At 38.4% G+C, this 17,482-nt stretch overlaps 1 protein-coding gene across 2 annotated transcripts in view; it reads left to right on the top strand.

The window, feature by feature from the left end:
* UBE2Q2 (ubiquitin conjugating enzyme E2 Q2) overlaps positions 1-17,482 on the top strand; it is a 54,182-nt gene that overhangs the window by 27,464 nt on the left and 9,236 nt on the right. For both annotated transcript variants that reach the window (XM_049811948.1, XM_049811947.1), the window contains exons 5-7: positions 1,982-2,122; positions 10,482-10,566; positions 16,904-16,964. In XM_049811948.1, the coding sequence (XP_049667905.1) occupies positions 1,982-2,122; positions 10,482-10,566; positions 16,904-16,964 (287 nt within the window). The remainder of the gene's footprint in view (positions 1-1,981; positions 2,123-10,481; positions 10,567-16,903; positions 16,965-17,482) is intronic.

Raw genomic sequence — 17,482 nt, 5'->3', positions numbered from 1 at the left:
AAAAATTTGGATGTTTACCTTAATGTCAGCTTTCACTTGACTGCAAAACTAGTGAAATTTTCTTCTTAAACCTAGATCTCAGCTGTGAGGTACTTGGATACCAGAATTTGACATCTGTTTGTGCTTTAGTCAAACAATACATAACATTGTGTGCCAGATCAGTAAGTTTGCTTTGTTAACTCCTATTTCAAGCAGCATATGAACTAGCTCTGATACAGTTGAAAGTGCCTCCCAAATCGAAGCAGACTGGTGTTAGAGTAAACCAGTTTGCTGATTCGTTAAACAGGTGAGCTAGTTTTTAACTGTACTACATTGGAGGACATGGAAGGACATCTGAAACAGACATGCTAGACTTTAAGGGGGTTATGTCACTGTCTGGCAAGACTGTGCTCCTTTTAATACGCTTTTTACTGTGTGAGAACCACCCCTTTCAATTATTTCTACAACATGTTAGAATAGCTTCAAGATGCTTGCTTTTTAAACCACTAGAAATAGCCTTATTATAGGAGAACTGTTCTGACTACTTCAGTTTTAGATTTTTAACGAAGAAGGTGTGTAGTAACAATGAACAACTCATTCTCTGAATAAAAGGTCTTCCTTTAGAAAAGATCTAAATGTTACCCATGTTCTGGAATTAATTTGAATCAGCCTCTCTTACACCATATTTAACCTGATCCAGGCCACATCTGTTGGAGCCAGAGTTTCTGTAAAGGTAGTATGTATGCTACTATATTTTGCTGCCACAAGGCTCTTGTTGCTTGCAGACTTTTAAGTAGCCTTTTGCACTCTGTTTGACTGACTTCAGACAAAAAAATTGTCATGTTTGTCATTATTTCTAAGCTGTCAGGTGGCATTGTGTGTGGCACTGATACCTTCAACTTGTAATCTTGTCCATTTTCTAAATTGAAAATAGCTTACGGTTCCTGGGGCTATAACATTATTTTGAGAAACATGAGCATTTTAAAGAATACTCTGTTTAAAATCTGTTATGGTTGGAGGAAACAGTGTTGTCAAGGGCACCAGATAGGTGTGTACTACATAAGACATCCTTGAAGTTGCGTTTATGACCAGGTTTTCCTGCCACGCAAACAGATGGTGTATAAAGAGTACCCACAGGTGTGGTGGAGCACTGCATATTGGAGCATATCTGATAGTTGTGTTCTCATAGCTTGCTGGTATGGCTGCTGTAGTGCTTCCTTTTTCATCTCAAGGTATTTACATCCTTCCCCTCCACAAATAGCACTTGAATCGCCTTTCAGGCAGTTATCTTAAGTTCAGAGTGCTCCTCTGCAACAGGATAACCCTGTCTCAGAATACAGAGTGGAAGATTTTTCAGTGTCTCAGTCTAAACTCAGAACTGAAATGTTGGCTTGTGTGATCGGAACACTTGACCACATAATTTTGTCTCTCATCCTAATTCCAAAATTGTTGCATCTAATCTTCAGCTGAAATGTTCACCTTGAATAAAGTACATGTAGCTTTCTAATATTTTACTTTCTTGAAGGGTTGCTGTAGCCCTGCCAGATATTTTAATCGTTGTTTGCCAGAAGTGTAATATAGTTAGGATTCTAGTTTAAAAAAAGAGCCTGCTTTTAGACACGTCTTGGAGACACCCTAACTGTGGTTACTTTTGGATTCTTAAGCCCTGTTCAAAATGCCTTAACTTCCTGTCTTCTACCTACTTTAATGGGCTAATTCACTATAGTCTTAACTTCTCGCAGAAGTTTTATGGTGCTTGTTTCTGTGACCAAAAACATGTTGTGAATTTGTGTCTCATTCATATTGTGAAGGCTCCCTACACTTGAGTGAATACTGTTGGCTGAGAGAGTAAAGTTACAGCAAAATAGAAATGGCATCCAACAATCACTAATACATAGTACGGTGCAGGATGTGACTGTATCCCTAAATGGCCTTGGAGAGGGTTTTGTTGAATGAAGAGCATAGTTAAGTTATTTACAGTGAATTTTCTTCTATCCTGTAGGACATTGAAGATCTGGATCACTATGATATGAAGGAGGAGGAACCAGCTGATGGGAAGAAATCTGAGGATGAAGGCATTGAAAAAGAGAACCTTGCAATCTTAGAAAAAATCAGAAAAAATCAAAGGCAAGATCACTTAAATGTGAGTTAATGATTTATGTTTTTTTCTTTGCAATACTTCTGGCTTTAAAATAGAAATGGTTTTCAACAAATAAATCCTACTACTATGCACCTAGACATAAATTAACCTGTAGCTGACTTCCAGCATATAGGGGACAAACATCTCAACTTATGGGAACTAAATAGCTCTTTTTGGAGAAGTTTGAATAGGCCAGCTAAGATTCCAAGGTCATTTAGTAAATGGACTCATCTTTCATCAAAATCTTTGGCACAGGAAGTTAGTTGTCAGTCCTCATCCCACAGAGGCACAAAAACTACTTCAAAGCACTCTCATTCAGCCTGGGAGAATGCTATCAGCATTTATTTTGTCCAGTTGGGTTGGGGTGTTCTTGGCATTTTGGATGAAGCAGCATCTTTTAGCTTTTCACTAGAGTCAACTCTTACATATAAATCCAGGTTTCCCACTTGTTAATGATATTTAACTGCTAATCTGATTTATAGAGATATCCATTTGGTTGTCCCTCTGTCTCTTGCTTGATGCCTTTGTTATGAACAGTAGTCCTTGCAGAATTAGCAGAAAACATGTAGGTTGTAAGCATGACTTTTGTTGCTGAGCCCTTATTAAAATAACAAAGCCATATATAAACCTGACTGCATTAAAAGTTATGGGTGACTTAACAGACTTAGTAAACCCAGGAATCTGTGCTTTAAATCTATTTTACGTATGAGTTTGTTTTGCGGTAGTATCTACGCCACGTGTAAATCACTGAAGGGTGAGGTGTTTTTTGCCAGACGTAAAGCAAGGGGCCTTCAGCAGCTTCTGCAGTTTTATTATCACGGTTTTCCGAGTGATCCTGCCAGTGGGCAGTTGTAAAAAAAAAAAACAAAAAAAACCACCTGTTTGTTCTCCAGGGGCTTAAAAATGTTTTGTGAAAAGTGCCAAGCTCCAGAGAAGCTTCTACTTCTCAAAGGTGCGTGTAGGAAGTAATGATGTTGTCATACAACCTTAATTTTATTTAGCCTGGCTTCCAAAGAAATCAAAACTTTTGTTTGACAGAGGCTTAAAATGTATAATGCATGAAATTCAGTGCTTCTGTTCATGACCAATTTCACCCGAAGGTAAGGGTTCTAAAATTTTCATAAGTCGCCTGTACAGAAAGAAGGTGCTTGAGCCAGTGCTTGCTACTGTGTGAGCTCCTGAGTTTTTATATGCTGTTTGGCAAGTCAGCAGACATGTAGGTCATGTCCAGGCACAAGATGTGCTATTTCTCATTAAACTAATAATTGAGGATGTGAGCAATAGTTGGGTACAGGAGAGGGACCTGTAAGTATTTAGGGAAGGAATAAGATTTAGTATTGGTATGTAGGGAGGACCCTGATTTTTGCCCACAGAACCAGCTTTGTTCTAGTTCTTATACTTTATGATTTTTGCAGTAAATATTTTCCAAATAGCCTAAATTGCACTTAAAAATTGTATTAGATTCAAGAGAATTGCTGTTGTGAACCTCTTTGGATTTGTAGGAAGAACTATATACCTCCGAAGTGCTTGGTGCTAGCCAAGCCAATCCAATCCACTTTTAATATTGGATGCACTCCTGATAGATCTAGTTACCATAAGATTTTAGGGAAAAGGCTCATTTAGTTAACAGAATCTTGACTATTTCTTGTCATGAATTACTGGCCCTAAATAACTTTAGTTTAGAAAAAAAAGTCTTCCTCTTAGTTACTGACACTTGAACATGGAAAAGGGTTTCAGTTTGTAGTCATCTGCTTTGCAAAGGAAATAAGATGGAAATACTTCTATCGGAGTTCTTCCACTAAAAATCTTCTGCACCTGTCCCACTGCTGTTCTAACATGACTTGAGTGCAAACCTGTCAAAAATACCTTAGACTTATGTTCTACTGAAATAGGCAGCATGAGATAGCTGGCTAGAGGAGATTGCACTTTGATTTGTGTATGAATTCAATAGTTACCTATCAGGTTGTCTGAAGGAAAGTGTACAGTAATGATCACCCCTTCAAAAAAAAAAAAAAAAACAAAAAACCAAAAAAACCCCAAACCAACCAAAACAAAACCAACCAACCTAAAAAAAAAACCAAACAAAAAACCCCCAAGCCTGATCAGCATTTCACTCTTTAAAAGCAGGTAAACATAAGGTGCCAAACTGCTTTTGCTGTATAGTTAAGTCTGTTTTAAGACTTGACTAACCATAAGCACAATGATCACTTACTGGTTTTGTTTAAACTGAAATGTTTGTTCAGACTTTGAGAAGATGCCTGTTAAGATTCTGTATATTTCTGCATTTATAACTCAGACCTGATGGTAAAGAGTCTCTCTAATTGTTAAAGAAAATAAATGCTCTTGCAGCCTGAAAGGCACGGTCTGCTTTACTATCATCTAAAAATTTGGTAGAACTGAAAAAAGGTTTTTGTAGTGTCAACATTCTTCCTTGGTGTGGAAAGCCTCTTAAAACTGCAGATTTGCTTTTGCTAATCTGCTCTTTCCCATTTAGCAAATACTGCCTTTCCTTTTGCTTTTTCCCTCCACATCTAGTGGAGCTGAAATGAGCACTACTGGTTTTTTGTTTGACAACAGCAGATTCAACTTACATAATAGCTGTTTCTCGTGCCAAGACATTCTCGTTGATGCTGGTGCACAAACAAGGTCAGCTGAGTCCAGGGAACAGGGTATTCAACTGCTGCTGAGGAACCATGGTATTTTTGTGGGTCACCAGAAATAGCTGTGCTGCTTAAATAATTTCTCAAAGGACTTGTGAGGGTTTACTCTTAAGTGCTTGAGAGCTGAAAACTATAGCTGCACTACTGACCTAGGAAGGAGCTAACCTAGTAGCACTTAAATGCCCCTTTATGCTGCCAGAACATGGGACTTCTATTAGAACATGTTAAACATGCTCTAAGATAGCAGAAGTTTGTGCAGTATCCTAACATAAGGTAAAATTTAAATCTGCACAGCCCTTCACAGGGGGTTTTCTTAAAGGACAGTGAGTTTCACAAATTTAAATGTAGTGGCTAAACAAAGTCTGCTTTTCACACAAACTACACAGCTGTTTTGGTATACTTTGTTTCCTCAGCAGAGGAAAGTAAAACAAAGCCATGCTGTTTACATGCTTGCTGTTGGAAGAGGGAACATGAAGTCTAATGTAAGGCTTTGACTAGTGCCCAATGCAACCGGAAGACTTCAGTTTCTTTACATGTTCTTTGGCCAAAATCTGTGTGTCATCCTCTCTCCCCTTGGCTGAAATGCAGGTTGAAGTTACGGATCATGCTAAAGGTTTTTCCATAGGAAAGGAGTGCATGCAGTCCCATTCTTGCATATTTTTAACAGGTTCAAGACATTTCTTCACAGGTTGAAGACATTTTTCTGCTGCTCAAGGCTGTTGTCATAGGAGTTTTAAGGGTTTGTGTGTTTTATACAAGTTAAGAATATCTATCCACTAATTTTGTAAAGGAGCTCTCTTCCTTGGCAGTATCCCTAATCCTACTCTTCTTGCCGGCATCAGGAAATAAATTTGGCTTGCGGTACAGTATGTAACTTGGAGTAAGAGTTAATCCTCCTCTTAGCATTGTAATAACTTTAAAGAGCCACTTGCTTACTGGGAGTAAAACAAGGTCTTTGAACTGGAATCATTAACTTCAAATATTAAACAACTTGCTGCTCCTTGCTTTGCAGAGGTCTCTCCCCACATAGTAATTTCAGAGATTAATGCTTTTCTTATTTAGATAATGCTATTAGCTTTTTGCATTTCCTACTGAGGAGTTTATGCACTTCCCTTTCGAAGTCTCAAATGCCTCCACTTTCATCTTCAGATTTTATGAAGTCTAAGGTGTCATTTCCATTTTCAGTCTAATCCTTGAAGTAAGTATGAATCTACTTCAACTTCCAGGAATGAATGTACTTCTGCACAAATACTGAGAAAGTTCCGTGACAATAGAGCAAACTTGTATTCTTTAGTTCTTTTGGGGTCACTTGAGATTTTATTATCTTGAAGGAGTTTCCATTTTTTGGTGTTATGTTTTAGCAGGTAGTTTTTGGTCTTGTGGCTGAATTATCTGAAATGTATTGTGAGGTGATTTACTGTACTGTATTGATGTGTGACAGTATTTTTCTGATCAGATGGAAAATAGACAATCTGGTCTTTGAATTTAAAACTGCAGTGAACTGCACCTCCTACCTCAGATAACTGATTTAAGGAGCAGACTTTGGCTGTGTTTTGAGGAGTGGAAGGGGAAAAGAAAATGTCCGAAGGAGAAAAGCTGAGGCTGCAAAACCTCTTATCTCTGGAGAATTAGTGCAGCAGACAGCTAGGGCAGTGGTGTGTGCTGTGCTGATTTCTGCATAGTTAGGTGTGCCCTACTGACTTGTGAATGCAGAAGCTCAGTTCTGAAGTCCTAGTTTTCTTAGAAGTTGCTTAACTGTTTGATAAAGTATTTTACTCAAATTTATACGTTCACACTAGAATACTAATTAAGGATAGAAACACTTCTGAAAAATATAATGCCTATACTGACTTGGACCAAAGTTTCACATTTTTGAAAGTGCTAGACACATGTCCTTAGGGGGAAGACTTTGAGAACAGGACAAGCTTGTAGCGATGCATCTCCTGAATATTTTTCATGTTCAACAGTTTTGGCTCTGGGAATTCCTGCAGGTGTTTCTGTTACTTGCAACTTCAGCAGCTAGCATGTTGTCCATATAGATGTTTACCTCCTGTAGCAGGGATTTCTCCAGCTTGCCTGCTTATTGTTCTGGAGAACCACAAGTATGCTTGTACAGGAGAGGATAATCAAGTGAGACTTCGTGCCTATTTGATTACTTAATAGGGGGGGGAAAAAAATCGCTTGCGGCTTGTCTAGCAGCTCTCAACTCCTTCAGTTTACAAATCAAATGGCTGTGCCTTTCTGCTCTTGGCATCAAGCCTACATCATGGATACCTGTCAGATCCCATGATTGACTAGTTATTTCTAAGGCAGTTGCAACTGTAACTCTTGATCTCACAACTGGAGAAATGTGGGACACAGTTATTTATATCTGATTCACTCTTTGAAATTATAACTTGCATGTAGCGAGTTATTGAAAGTTAAAGTTTTTAATTCTAGTACCATTACAGTCAAAACTGAACTCACTGCTCTACTGTATCACGCAGTGGTGTGATGCAAGTAGTACTCTTCTAAACTGCACTTTAACAGTAGTTATAAAAACCAAAAGTGACACTGGAATGAAGACTTTGTGTTTCAAAGCAGCGGTGTTTGGCATTAAGGTTACCATCAGGTATAGCAGTTAATTTCTGCAGGCTTCCTCTTCAACTTCCTCCAGGGGTAGTTCAGAGCATGTAAAGTAAGCTCCTGTGCTACACTACTTAGGTTAAGCTTGCTAGCCTCTTTCTCTTGATCATAGATTACTGGTTTGCAGTCTATAGATTCTTTAGAGTAGCAAGTCTAATTATATTTAATATTGCTATATAAGGAGTAGGCAGCCCAACTAGAAATGCCTAGGAAAAAAGGGTAAAAAACAGTTACAAAGTCTACTGAGGCTAGCTTACACACTCTAATGTGGTTTGTTTTGTGTTGGTTTTTTTTTTTTAATACCCCTTCAGTTTATCAGCAGTTATAATGGCACTCAGAAGTCTGTGGGTGTGTTAAGCTTTGGTTTTTAAATTACTACAGTACAGAAGATACTTAAATTTTCATATGCCAAGGTGAGCTTCCAACATTACATACAGAAGTTTGGTAGCTTAATTTGGAAATAAAGATGCAATGAGGAAACTAATTTTCCACAGGATGTCTTTGAGAATCTAAGTTGTTTTTAAATTGCCTGTATTTAGAGGTTGATATTCTGTGAAAAACATAAGAAAATGACTATTTTCAGTAGGAAATACAGCAGATGAGGCAAGGATATTGCACAGCTCTGCACAGAAGGCCAAAATCTTGACACGTCTCTGAAGTTTCTTTCTTCCGGACTCAACACATTAATGAGTCTCAACCTTAACACCCTTCATACAGGTCTGAAGAAGCACAGCAATTTTACAGAGAATGGTGGTTTACACTGCATTGTGTTAAGTGTAATGCTTCCTTTTTCAGCTAATCTGCAAACAGTGGCTATAAATAGTAGTAATCTGCAAATAACATATAACCAACCAGTTTTTCCCCATAAAACTGCATTTGCTTGCTGTTGGAGGAAGAGAAATGCCTTCTCTGTCTGCTACTGCTCTAGAGACAGGGGCTTCAGTAAACTGAGAAATTACTTGTCTGGAGCCCTGTCTTTATGTAGCTTTTATTTAATCAGGTGAAAGGAGTTGCCTTTTATTTGCATGTTTAATTACAAAGTTCATTCTTCATACCAGTCTGTTAAGAAAAACTAGTGGAATTTCAGTAATCTGTGTAACTAAATGCAGTGGAGTATGAAAATGAATAGCTTAAAAGTATAGTCTACAGATTATAGTGTGAAGCTAAGCATGTTATATGATGCTACTGAACAGAGAAGACAAAGGAGTATGTGGAGGCTATCTAGTAACTATTACTGATTACATCAAGTACTATTACTGATACTTAACCCTTAAGAAATAATTTGATCCTACAGTTAAGACCTTGTAGAATATGTATTATCACTGTTGACTTGAGGCAAACAGGGATGACATTTCAGGTATTAGACAATTGTCATAACTGCTTCAGATTCCTCCATAAATACTTCTCTGACGCTTCTATCCGAATAGGATCTGTCTGTTTATAGATGTTCATAGTATCTGAAAGGAAACTGAAGAAACAAATCTCTTTAAGTTTTTAGATGGAATAGGAAAAACAGACCCATAAATTAATCATGCAGTACTTTATAAAGAGAGGCTGAACTTAACTTTATTCTAGGTGGGGACTTTTTTTGTGTTTGGTGGTGGGTTCCCCCTGCCTTGCCCCCCAAATCATGCTTCCAAGCCACATGTATTAGCCTGTATTTCAGTGGGAGTGACTGAAGTCCAAGCAGCAGCAGACAACTGCATGGGTCTCATGAAATAATCTACCTTTGGGAAACTGACTGCCGGTGGAAGCCAAAGTTTCATAGGATTGGGGTTTGGGGTGATAGGTACCTTACCACATTTGGAGTCCTCATTCCTCTTCCATATTTTAAATCTTGTAATGCTAATTTTTATCTCTATCTTCCAACAATCTTGAATGTAAAATGGTATTTCAGGTGGACTATAGAAGCAGGGTAGCCATGTAACATCTAAGGTTTAATATCAAAATCTTTCCTATTAGCTTTGCATTGAATTGGAGAGAGTAATCTAATTACTCTTGGTGATCATTTTATTGTAAATAAGCGCTTCAATTTTGTAAGAGGAAAAAGTTCTATCCTCACTTTAAAGCTCAGAAAATTGAGGCAGAATTTAATTCCAAGGTCACAGAACTGTCAGCATTGGGGATGTGTGCTGAACACATCCAGTGCAGCAGTTGTTGATACAAGTAGACATCAGTTACTTGATAACTGGTGTGTTCAGTAGTTTGTCAATAACTGGTGGTATTTAGAGCCAGTCATATTTTAGATATGCCTGTCACTTAAAAGGTCTTGTCTCTTTTTTTTTTCTTTAGCATTGTATCTCGGGCTGAAATATCAGGGTCAGAATCTGTATGCTAAGTTTTCTATCACTTTGAGATGCTGAGTAATACAGAACTGAGCTCTAAAAGAACAGAAGAGATTTCTGCCAGGGTTGCATAAACCACAAGAACTATGGCAAATCACAACAAAATATTTGGTATTTTAAGGTTTGCTTACCTTAGTCTTTCTCTGTGTAGGTGTTGATTTTTTTTTTTTTCACTCTATTGCAAATAATAGTGTTGCTTTTGTTCTGCATTTTCAAAATACATTGATTGGTTTTCCTTTATCCCAAAGTTGCTGTTCTATAGTGGATACTTCCCAACTCCTGTAAATAAAAATATATTGCTGAGAAAACAGTAAAACCTTGCATGCAGAAGCTTATCCTTAGGATTAGTCTTACTCTTCTTTCAAGTGCATAAGAGCAGAAGGTGAAAGGAAGTATTTCCCTATTAGAAATGTACTGTGGATCCATCTTGGGAATCAAAATGCCAAAGAGATTAAACTCCTTTACAGAAAAATGTCTGTTGTACCTTGATTAAGAGTTTGTATCACCTATGCCATGTAGTAGTATATATTAATGTGCTGCTTTAGAGGGAGTGTCTTATTTCTTTTGGGTAGTCTTTGCTCACTAGAATATGTAATTTCTCAAAAACCTAATCCTAATACAGAAATTAATATACGTTTAATACCTCCTAATTAGTGTAACTTTGTAATGGAAATAAAGCTGTTCGTAAATATTACTTTTCACTTATTTGGCATCTTTTTTTGTTTGTTTCAGGGTGCAGTCTCTGGGTCAGTTCAGGCTTCAGATCGACTTATGAAAGAACTCAGGGATATATATAGATCACAGAGTTATAAAACAGGTAAAATGCTTCAGATTTCCCTTGAAATAACACTTTAAAAGAATTCTCCTGACAAATACTTTCTTCTAATCCTTGTGTGTTTTGTTGTCATAAGTGTGTATATACGTGTGTGTATATGTGTGCATGTATATAAAAATAAAAATTCATAGATGCACTATTTTATGTAATATGATTATATATAATGTATGTATTTGTGGAGAAAAAGGAAGTCAGGATACATATCCTCTAAAATGTTCTTCCTTTTTGTTATGCAAAGCTTCATGCGAGAATTAACAGGATTGGTGTAACTATGAGAATGCTCTTGGGGTGGATGGCTACAAAGAACAACTCAAGATTACTCCGTTGGGACTTCTTGAGTTTTCAGAACTACCTGAAATTCAGTTCTCCAGGTATATAGGGCAAAAGCTTTGACCACTACCAGTAGGTAGTACTAATCATAAGAATATACTTGCTGTAGAGGGATTTGTGTTCAACAGCAGAAAGTTTTGTTATTATATGGGATTTAACCTCAGTTACATTGCTGTTACTTTTATGATTTTATGATGCTGTTAATCTGATCCTGAGCTCTGTGTATTCCTTGGAACAAGGATACAAATAGCAATAGAAAACAAGCTTGTCTTTTAAATTTGTTTGAATAACAAACGCTGATTAGCTTTAAGTAGTTAAGTGGTTGGCTGTTCTATTTGCTCCACATAAGGGCAAAGGAATGTTATGTTGAATTGTCTGAGTGTTACCATACAAGAAACAGAAAATACATAGAGTTCAGGCAAGTTGTATTCTTGTAGGTCAGTTGTGTAGGCAACTCCACAGCAGCCAGGTATGAGAACCTGTTGTGGGCCAGGATGGGAACAGGAGGAATGCCTGATTAGAAAGTCAGTCTAAACTTTAATCCTCTATCTTTTACTTTTCTGAATTTTTCCCGTAGTTTATTTTAAATCTTGCTTGGTGGCTGTGGCATTTTAATTCATGTGTAAAAGGACAGAGTTGAAGAGACAATAGGTTCCTGTCTTGATTTGCCAGATTTACCTTTTAGGTAAACAGTTTTATGTGCTGAAGTACTGTGGACAGTGGTAAAATGTCTTAAGTATAAATTTGATTAAGTGACCTAGTGCTGATCTAATGTAGCCTCCTCCTTTTAGGCTTTACTGCTGCTGAGTGATTGCCAGTATGCCTTAATCACCATCTATCCAGTAAAGAATGGGTTAGTGGGTCTAAGGAAGAGCCTAGAAATAGATCTGTATTAAGTCACGAGCGATGCTCTACTGCCTATATATGATCTTCAGGGTTTGTTTTTTGTGGGTAGAACAAAGACTGGGTATAACAAATCTACTTGTCTGTGAAGACTGTGTGGTGCTTAATCACATAGGTACTGCTTGAGGCACAACCAGGAGCTCCTATAATAGGTGTAGATTGAGGTGAGGACTTGGGTTGCTTAATAATGCCATTTCTTGGCTTTAGATTAATAACAATTCTTAACTAGCTGTAAAAGATTGAACTCCTGATGTAGGAAAGCATACTTTAAATGATGAGAAAAAGTAAATCTTGCTAAACTGTAAAGAAAGTTCAGGTACTAAAGGGTAAGTATAGTAACTTATTATTAGCTTATGACTCAGGAATACGTAAAAAGACTGCAACTGGATGCCTTGTGTCAATCTCTAAAACATGTTAATGAAGTAAAGTGTCAAGTGGACATGACTACAAAACTGATGGCAGTCCTGCTTTGAAACACTGTCCTACTGATACATTTATTAAATTTTACCAATAAATGATGCTGTTGGTTATAAAACTTACCTAGATTCATTCCTTATGGCCTCATTTAGTCTTAGGAGTTGAGTGAATTTAAATATCAGTTCCTCTCCTTTGCACAAAACTCCTGCTTTTATAGCCCAGTTCTGTCTTTTGTTGTTAGATAACTGTCACCAGTGAGCAGGGGCATGGTAGATGATTGCCTTTTTTTTTTTTAATGTGATCTTTGTTTTGAGGACTTGCTCCGTGGTCCATTTTTCCCTTAATTTAATTTCTTATGATTATCACACAAAGGGAAAAATTGTGAAACTTAAAGGTTCTGGTAACTGTTGCAAGGGAATTTAACACTGTTTTCATTTTTTGTAATGTAAGCCAGAAATCTAAGGCTGCTCTTTAGTTGCTTAAGGATCACTTTAGTGTGTGTGAGGTTACATGTTTTCAGGATTGACAATAGGCCAACACTGGGACTTCTGAATTGAGTAGTACTTGTAGTAATAGTCTTTTAAATATTTTATTTTCTACTGAAGTGTTTTGTAAAAAAAGTAGCATTAAAAAAAAATTCAGAACTTCAACTATGGGTGTATATTCAAGGTAGTATCCATTTTAGAACTGAAGTTCCTTTAGTGATTGAAATACTACTGTTGGAGTTCATGCAAAAGATGATTACAGAAGCTCGCTGTCAACAGGAAGGTTGCTTATCTATCTGGAAAATCTAGGTGAAGAACTACCCTTAAAAAATAAACAGAAAACTGTTTTCTTATGAGCTAACAGAAGCAAAAAATACTCTAGCAAATTAAGATATTCTGCTATAAACTAGACAGAATTTCATTAGTCTGTCTTGATAACAGGAGTCACAAGTCGTCCAAACTAAGGTGATTTCATTTCCAAATATGAAGTTGGAGATTTGCTTGGTTAATATGGAAGAATTCACAAAGGTCTTAACATAATTGGGGGGAGGGGGAGGAACAAAGACTTTGGAGATATTAAATGAAATCTCTTCTGTTCATATCTTTAGCGGCTGTGTTGTTCATATATAGTGACTTCAACTCACTGCTTTTATCCAAAGGTTGTATGGGATTTACTTCTAGTTGTAGTAAAGTTGTTTTAAGATGTTGCCTCTATTTTGGAAGGAGTTGGGTTTTTTCCTACCTTTTAATCTCTTAATTTTTTTCTTGCTTCATGGTTCTGGGTGCCTTCTTTTACTTTATCACCTCTGTGGATGGCCTTTTAGAGGAATAAAACAAAAAATCTCCTGTGTTTAAGTGAGGGCACCTACCTTAATTCCCTTCCCTACCTTAAGGACCTCTCAGAAACTGGTACTGATCAGATAAAGTCTTCTTGACAAGAACTTTTTTTTCCTCTTACTGCCTAAATTAAGAAGAAAGCTTATGAGCTGGTTTCAAGTAACACCTCCTGACTATTAAAAAACTAACCACCATCCCCACCCCGCCTCAACTTTGGATAGTGTTGTTAAGAAGCTTCTGTATCAAGACAGCAAGTAACCCTGATGCAGCTGCTGTTCATGAGGACACACAGATACTATTCAGCTCAAAATTTGGGTGCTTGAGAGGTTGATTCAGTTGCTGTTTGGTTAAGGTGCATTCTTGTCAGTCATGAACTGCGCACATCTGAAGAACCCTTTTACAACTTCTGGTTTAGGTACAGTACAGCTCTTACGACCAGCAAAAGTTATTCCTTTGTGGAAGCTAGGAAAACACATGGACCTTGGAGCTGAAGGACTGGTACATGAATTCTGGGTAAGAGCAGGATGTTTAGGGTGATGGAAGGAACGCGGGAATAGGGCTAGAGACTTAGTGAATAAACAAGCTGATGGAAGTTCTCTTGTGATCTGCCATTTTTTAGGATATTGTCAGAGTACTTACTGTAACTTGTTTTGTTGTCTGTAACAAGTATTTTATACTTGTGCTAGGTGCCAAAGCTGTAATACTGAGAGGCTGCTTCTTCTAGTCTTCACTCCCTTTTGGATGTAGGTCGGAGAAAATATTCTGGATACAATGTTTCATCATTAATGGGAGTTGACAATGAGAAGAGTTTTGAATGTCAACTCTTTTTGTTGTTACATCAGAGCGGTACAAATTGAAATTCTTATCATTCGTGACTTCCACTTGTACTGAGGGCAATTCAGAAAATAGTGTCCTTGGATCTGGGAAGTTGGAAAAGGGCCTTAATAGCTCCTTCTGTTCATCCTCGAACAGAAATGTGTAGTGTCCCTGAACTAGCTGCTGATTAAAAGGAACATTGGGAACACAGTGAGTAAGCTTTCAGACCTACTTTGTTGTCCCAGACTTAGAAAAACTTGAAATCATGATCTTGGCTGCAGTACCCACTTGTTTGTGGCACTGTGGTAAGGAGAAATAAGCATAGTTTCTTTACCTTGTTTACTGAGTTTTGAAATGCTTTAGAAATAAAAGGTGTCTGGACAGCTTGAAATGTCATCTGTACTGCAAGTGCTAATGCTTAAAATTTTCAACTGCAAGTGTGGTGGGTTGACCCTGGGTGGACACCAGGTGCCCACCAAAGCTGTTCTATCACTTCCCCCCTGCCCTCAGCTGGACAGGGGAGAGAAAATACAACGACATGCTCGTGGGTCGAGGTAAGGACAGGAGAGATGACTCACCAATTACCGTCACAGGCAAAACAGACTCAACTTGGGGAAAACTAACTCAATTTATTACCAATCAACCAGAGTAGGGTAATGAGAAAGAAACCCAAATCTCAAACCTTCCCTCCACCCCTCCCTTCTTCCCAGGCATAGCTTTACTCCTGGATTTTCTACCTACCCCCCCCCAGTGATGCAGGTGGATGGGGAATGAGGGTCACAGTGCATCACACATTGCCTCTGCCGCTTCATCCTCTTCAAGGGCAGGACTCATCATGCTCTTCCTCTGCTCCAGCATGGGGTCCCTCCCACGGGAGACAGTCCTCCACAAACTTCTCCAGCATGGGTCCTTCCCACGGGCTGCAGTTCTTCACAACCTGCTCCCGCCCGGGTCCCTTCCATGGTGTGCAGTCCTTCAGGAGCACACTTGCACACTGCTCCAGCGCGGGCTTCCCACGGGGTCACGGCCTCCTTTGGTCACCCACCTGCTCCAGCGTGGACCTCCCCAGGCCGCAGATGGAGATCTGCTCCACCATGGACCTCCCTGGACTGCAGGGGGACAGCCTGCCTCACCAGGGTCTTCATCACCATGGGCTGCAGGGGCATCTCTGCTCCAGCACCTGGAGCATCTCCTCCCCCTCCTTCTTCACTGACCTTGGTGTCTGTGGGGTTGTTTCTCTTACACGTTCTCACTCCTCTCTCTGGCTGCTATTTATGTGCCCGCTGCAACTTTTTTTCCCTTCTTAAATATGTTATCACAAAGGCGCTACTGTTGTTGCCGATTGGCTCGGCCTTGGCCGGCAGCGGGTCCGTCTTGGAGCCGGCTGGTATTGGCTCTGTCGGACACAGGGGAAGCTTCCAGCAGCTTCTTACAGAAGCCACCCCTGTAACCCTCCCCCCCCCCCCCCCCCGCCCCGCTACCAAAACCTTGCCACACAAAGCCGATACAGCAAGATAATGTATTCTAGAATCATAAAACTCAGAAATTAATACTGTAATTCCTTGGAGAGAATGTGGTGACTGCAATCTATTGGTTTTATAGCCTTCAGAAATCCTAGGCAGATTCCTGATTTGCATATATCTTCCAAATAATTATGTCAGCAACAGATATGCTGTTAAATATTAACCCAGGTAACAAGTTTAATCATAGTTGTTTAGTGTATATGCATGAATAGTCTGTGGGGGAAGAGATTAGACTTTTGAACATCACTGATACCATTTTCTAAATCTTGTCTGATGGTTAAAGATTTATTGCTTTTTCCTGGGCTGCTTGTGAACTTCTGCAGAGAGGAAGCTTGAATATACAAGAAAATGGCAGATAACCTTTCATCCTTCCCTTTGAGTAAAATGCATAACTACTGTTTAACATGCTTAAAACAAATAGATTGCTGTAAATCACCAGCTGGCTTCCAGAGATGGATATCCTTCTGATGCACCTTTCTGGCTTCTTTGGTCAGTTGTTGGGAATGTGCTTCATCAAATGTAGTATCTTCTTTTTTGGGGTTTCTGCTCCATACACTGTCCAGTGTCCTGTCCTGGTCTGCTAATACTGATGAGAACTTGTGAAATATAAGGCTGCGTACTCAGACTGTGTGTTAAGTGTTTTAAAAGTGTGTTGGTTGTGTACTGGGTGTAAAATATCCTGAGTGCTAAGTGAGCTGGAGTTGTAGCTGTGGAAAGTCTGAAGGGGAACTGGGAGAGGGGGGGGAAATGGTTAGGTGTCAAAAAAAAAAAATATTTTATTCATGTGGAATTTTTTTTTTATAGAAGTGAAAGAACTTTTTTCTCCTTGTTGCTCAGAATTGCTTCTGCTACTCGAGGAAGGATGTGCCTCAGTATCAGTATCTCAGTATCTTATCTGTTGCTCACATCTACTGACAGTATTTATACTTAAAAGCAAAGAATGTTTTTGCTAAATTTTACCTTGTTAAACTTTTAGTGCATAATTAATTCTATCTAATATTTCTACAGGGATATATTCAGTGGAACTGGTAAATGACAGCTTGTATGAATGGCACGTTAAGCTTCTAAAGTAAGTTACTAGAGTTTTTTCATGTTCTGAAGAATCCATTTTATTATTGCTGCAGAGATTCTTACTTCTGATAAATGAGAATCTCTAGCCAGAGCATATAAAACAGTGTGGTGGCTACAATTCTAGTGTACAGAAGTGCGTACAGAGATTGAACTGTAGTAGTTGAGCTGGCAAAAAAACACTCTTTGCACAGCTAATGCAGTGCATATTACCATAACTTTCATTACTGTTCAATTCTCTTTCCAAAACTACTCCAAAATATGAAATCTTAAATGATGAAATTTTTTGTCTAAAGTTTTGTCTGGATGGTTTTATTTTGGTTTTGTTTGTTTTTAGTTTCAAGAAAATGCAACTTCTAGTTTCATGCGAGATGTAAGAAGGAACAGAACTGTCCTAGTACCATTAGTTCTTTATTTCTACAGTTGAGCAGACACATAGGACTGAAACTTTTAGGTATAACATAATTATGACTGTCTTCTCTTCCGTACTGCTTTTGGCTATGTGTACTAGATGATAAC

Source organism: Accipiter gentilis, chromosome 10 (assembly GCF_929443795.1).
Source record: "Accipiter gentilis chromosome 10, bAccGen1.1, whole genome shotgun sequence".
Taxonomy (NCBI): domain Eukaryota; kingdom Metazoa; phylum Chordata; class Aves; order Accipitriformes; family Accipitridae; genus Astur; species Astur gentilis.
Note: the sequence above shows the minus strand (reverse complement) of the source record. Positions and strands in the feature narration are given on the sequence as shown.